Source organism: Nestor notabilis, unplaced genomic scaffold (assembly GCF_000696875.1).
Source record: "Nestor notabilis isolate BGI_N333 unplaced genomic scaffold, ASM69687v1 scaffold28276, whole genome shotgun sequence".
NCBI classification, from domain to species: domain Eukaryota; kingdom Metazoa; phylum Chordata; class Aves; order Psittaciformes; family Psittacidae; genus Nestor; species Nestor notabilis.
The window spans coordinates 3,285-8,723 of record NW_009934654.1 but is presented as its reverse complement, the minus strand read 5'-3'; the positions used below and the strand labels follow the sequence as shown (position 1 = coordinate 8,723).

Genomic DNA, 5,439 nt, shown 5'->3' with positions numbered 1-5,439 from the left:
ACCTGGGCTTGCTAGCCATGAGGAAGAGGGCATGAATTGAAAATGTGGTTTGTCCCTGTTCATGAGAAGTGTTGTTGTCCCTGCTCCCTCTTTTTACATGTTACCTCTTGTATACCTGCAAAGTGGCTTACACTAAGTACTCAGATACTTCATCTGGGTCACAAGATGTCTTTCAGAGCTACCCTTTGTTCTCTCATGCCAACCATTGCAGAGTCTTGCACATGGGCAGAGGCATCAATACAAGGGTATGCGTGTATAACATGGAGCGATAGCGAGACATGCTTTATTTCTAACTTGTAGAAAGCTGCTCGAACCCAGTGGTATCTTGAACCCTTATTCGTCCAGCCAGTGACTCTAAAGCTGTCAGGATTGATTTATCCTCTGATTTCTGCTTTGGATCATGCTAAGCAGAACAAACTACTGACCCCAGTCCTGCTCCATGTAGGAGCATCCCCTCCATCTGTCCAGGAACAGTCTGCAGGCATCACATCTGAGAAACTATGGCCTGAAAAGGCGCAAAGTCTGAGTTAACCTCATATCAAACAATTATTAGCTCCTGTGAGGCTCAGGCAAAACAGGAGAAAATGTTAAAGAATAACATGTCCTACATCTGTCCCAGGTCTTTGCTAATAATACGATTTCCTGCTGTTGTATGCAGGCAGCTTACTTGTACCTTCTAACCACGCGCTGGATGACATTAAATATTTTGGCAAAAAAAACAAGAATTCTTCAGGTTTGGTCATGCAAATGAAAGGCCTCATTACCTGTGTAGGACACTAGTCTAGAGGACCTCCGTCTCCTAAGCCAGCAGATTACGACAGCTAGAATACCTATCAGAATGATGACAGAAATGATGCCAGCTGCCTGAGCACCTTGTCCATTTTTTTTCAGGTTTTTGTGACTTTCTGTGCTAGACCCATTGCTTTGCTTCCGTTGAGTGTCTAGAAATAAAATAGAAAAATAATGTACCAAGGTGTAAGTTTTCACATTTCATACCAGACAAATATTTGACCATATTTTATACATGAAAAGAAATTCTGAAGGACTAAATATTTGTGCTATTCATATCTCTGTGACTCTGGTGGCATTCCTTCTGAGAAAGGCACATCTCCAGCTTATTCTGTCTAATAATACAATGGCAGTTTTTTCCTCCCTGTTATCATATTGCATGAATCCCTTTCTTCCTTTTTGTTCTTCTCTTCTGCCAGTCTTGGGAGACTCTATGTTTAAGCTTGTATCTAGATTCAGCTGAAAATAAATTTACACAGAATCTATAATACAAATTTCATGGTATTCATAAAAGTGGATGAAAACCTGTTTTCCTGATGTTAGTGATGAATTTCCACTGATGGCTGCAACTTGAAGGTTTCAAATCACATCTCTTAATGTTTCAAGTATGGCAGTGCTTTTAGAAACCAACAAAAAATAGTAAGATGAATTCTGATTTCTCCAGGATACAATATGAGAAAACATCATTAGGAAACTAATGAAAAGTTACTTAGTTTGCCTTTAATTTGAGATGACAGTAAGGGTATGCTATCATACAAGCACTCTCATGCAACTTTTGCTCATGTGCACAGTTTTTGTTCCTGGAAATAGTTAATATTATTGGGCTATGTTTGTGGGATCAGTATCATTAAGTCCACAATATGTGATTCCTTGATGTGTTTAGGTAAACTAACTGTGGGTATCCATCTACAGTTATGCAGATCATCAAACCTCCTTGCACAACAGTGTAGAAACCTGTGAGAGAATGGTGTGGCAGGAAGGAGAACCAGTAACAGCAATAAGCTGTCCCACTCCACATAGCTTCTCTACACAGCTTTTTGGAAATCATGAAATCTGCTGTTGGCACTATAGTTAAAACTTTTTAATAGCTTTTTTTTTTTTTTAATAGCTTTCTAGTTTTGTGAAGAGTTGAGTGGCTAATACTTGTTTTTACTACTGATCGCTCATATCAGCAATAAATAGAATATTATACTTGTGCTAGTAGGCATATTGTTCTATTGGGCTAATATTACCTAGTTGGTATAGGCATGCTTTAAATAGTGCATTGTACTAAACTGAATTTTGGAGACTGAAAACAGAACTTTGAATCTAGGCAGAGTAAAAAGCAAATGTGAGTGCTGCAAAGCAGTGGGGTAGTGGTTTGGGAATCATGGATCTCTGGTATGGTGCCCTCTGAAAAATAACCTGACTCCCATGTCGTCATGTTCCTGATGAACGAACGGGTAAAGCCTAGTGACTGCCTTGGATACAAGAGCTTAGTACCATTGTCTTAACACACTTGGTGGGGTATTCGCTTCAGTGTCAAAGAAATAAACATAAAATCTATGGGTAAACATAACTAGCTTGAAACAAAACCTAAGCTCTTCGTGGCACTTTCTGGAACTACTGAATTAATGCATACCCTTTGCTAGGTGTGTATCTGCACACAAAGACACACTGGTTGATATTCCTGTAAGCTAGAAAACATGAAGCAGCATGAAGGGACTTACAGTTGGCTGATAGATTTTCCTGTAGTATCTTATTTTCTATGGAGCACTCTATTTGCATGTTAGAAGTGGCTTTAACCTTCAATGTGCTAAAAACGCTGTAAGTGCCATTGTTGTTGGGGATGATCATTAGCTCTGATGGAGGCAGGTGGCTGTTGTCAGTTTTATTTATCCAATAAACATTGGGCTCTGGGTATCCGTTGCCAGACCTGCAGCTGAAAGTCACCTCCTCTCCAGTGCTGTCACTGTTACTTATTGGCCCACTGAGTATTGGTTGGCTATAACTAGCTGGAGAGCAGGAGAAAAAGAAATAGTTGTTGACATGTTGAAATGTATTGAAAATACAAAATTTTGATGTGGTTTCTGAAGCAGAAGGTCTGGGTTTCACACCAGCCTCATGACTTGAAAGAGAAACACCGGCAGGTTTGGTATGTAAGCCAGAGAGCTGAGAGAATTACTGGAAGGGCAGAAAGATGAAGCCAAACCCATAGAAAGAAGGCAACTTCTTAAGCTGCTGTCACCCAATCACATGCAAGAGCCTTTATGTAAAAACCAAGATGAAACCCCCGCCACATGGGATAAACAGCTGTTACAGATATTTTTCCAGTTCTGTATTCCCTGTCTGTAACATTAAAATTAAACAGACTACATTTCAGCAAATGGCTGAAGCATGTTTCAAAGTTAATGGTATGCTTAAATATGCTATTGAAATGGCATGAATTTGGAAAGCTGGAATGAGAATTGGGCAAATATGTGCAAGTGATAAAAATTCTTACCTGCTAAACTGAGAACCACTTCTGCCTGATGAACCATGCTGGTATATTCAGCTTTCTCCAGTACTACACATTTGTATGTATGTTCATCACTCTGGCTGACATTTAGTAATAGCAGAGAAAAATCACCATTTTCCAATCTATCCCAGAATAACTGAGTCCTGTTTTTAAAGTGAATACATTGTTCACTTTCATTGTCTTGACCAGAGATCAGTGCATGTACAACTGTACACTCTTCTTGATCATCAGCTATTTGCCAGTATACCCGTAGATTTTTTAAGTGCAGTTCTCTTCCTCGATAAATGCAACTCAATGTAGTGTTATCTCCAAGTTTACTGACAATTATCTTTTTCTCCAGTGCAATCACTACAAGATTAAAACAGGGAGAAAAAAGGAAGGTTATGTGGAAAAAGTTTCACTCTTTTTAAGCATATTCTACTGCATCTGTGGACTCCAGTATTAGTATCTATACCAGGTAGATGAGCATGCTCACTTTATAGTCATTCCTACCTCCTGACGTGCCAGTGACTAATTCTCCCCATGTCTGTCTGTTTATTTTCCAAAGGGACCTTTTGCAATATAAAGCCTTCTGGTTATTTCCTTCTCTGAGGACCAGTCAGTCTAAGCATTGCCAGCCCCATGGATACCTGCATGTTTCACTTTGCTCATTGACTGCAGACACATATTCAAGGCCTAATGATTTAATAATAACATTTATTTTTCTTTTTAAATTAAGAAAAATGCCAAACACCACCAGGTAAATCACAAGAAATATAAACACTGATAAGAAAAAGAGTACTACCATTATTTTGAGACCCCAAAAATTATAGAGGGGGAGTGAAAGAAGTGTTTCTCAAAGTGGGCATGTCATAGCAATCATGTTTTATTGCTGCCCTTGGTGTCACCTTCTCAACAAACACGCCCAGCTGGGAAACCAGCATGTCCAGGTACCTCTGGTGACACATTCATGAGACGTTTACAACCTTGAGGTAGGCCAGTATAGTATCTGGCTTTCAGGGCACTTTTCCTAGCCTCCAGGCATGAGAAAGGCGGGCTCTCCTTCTGAGGAGCAAGGCAAAGGCTTGAGCTGGCTGACAAGTGATGCAGAAAGCGCAGGTCAGCGACTCAGAGGGCTAGGGTAGTGCTGACCACAGCCTTCCTTCTGAGAGGGATGGGTCACGTCTCCTCCCTGCCAGCAGCCAAAACCTCTCTGCTGCATCTGGTTGCTGAGACCAAAGCAGTGTGCACATTGTGAATGCCAGGCTGGAGGGTGAGGGTGGGCTCAGGCATGCGGTTGAATGGGAGACATTACAGCTGGGGGAAGGGGTTATGTGGGTGGGTAAAGGTGACAGGAGTGAGGGTTTGGAGATTTGAAAACAATGCATGGTGAGGTGGGAAGGAGGCAGCAATGCTCAAGGCGGGCATGTCTTTGTGTTGGTGTGCTGGACTCAAGAAATAGTTCATCTACACATCTGCATTGTGCACCCTGTCTTAAAAATACCACTGAAGCAAACACAGTACTTCCAGGGAGGAAGGTAGTTATGTTCTCTGGGCCCTTATCCTTGAACATGCTTGACCTACAACAAGGCTGCTACAGCTCAGACTTAGTAGGGAAACCCCTCATAGCAGCACGAAAAGTGAACCCTGGGAAGACAGGCAGACCTCTGTCACTGGTGTTCTTCAGGAACAGGCCAGCTGGCATCTACTGAGACTGTATCTGGCACAGTTTGCCCCGATTTTGGGGAGTTTCCTTGATGACTTTGTTGGGTCCTTTTCAGTGATCAAGCAAGAACAGAGGAGAGACAACTCTTAAAAGCATTTAAATATCACCAGGTAATGCCATTTAACCTTATGTTTGATTTGAAAAGGATTTTTGGAACTGTAGTAGAAGACTTAATACTGACTACTAGATACCATGATGTGTAATTCTAGCCATAATACAAGTAGGGATGTTATCCAAGCATGTTAGATCTGCTTATCAACAGCCCTTATTACACCACTTCTCAGGCCTTTTGTTGGCAGAGATAAAGGTGCAGAGATGTCTGTGAAGCAAGCGGAACAATCTGAGCAAAAGCATCCATAAGGTCCTTGCTATTCTCTGTACCGAGACTGATAGAAACAGATTTTTTTCTTTCTTCTCTGATGCATGTCAGAGAAACATTTCACACCAA

General features: G+C 41.1%; 1 protein-coding gene across 1 annotated transcript in view; it reads right to left on the bottom strand.

The window, feature by feature from the left end:
• Positions 1–764: 764 nt before the first annotated feature.
• LOC104408021 (ICOS ligand-like) overlaps positions 765–5,439 on the bottom strand; it is a gene marked incomplete at both ends in the record, with an annotated part of 4,853 nt that continues 178 nt past the window's right edge. Inside the window, 3 exons of the mRNA XM_010017467.1 lie at positions 765–941; positions 2,499–2,783; positions 3,272–3,634. Of these exons, the coding sequence (XP_010015769.1) occupies positions 765–941; positions 2,499–2,783; positions 3,272–3,634 (825 nt within the window). The remainder of the gene's footprint in view (positions 942–2,498; positions 2,784–3,271; positions 3,635–5,439) is intronic.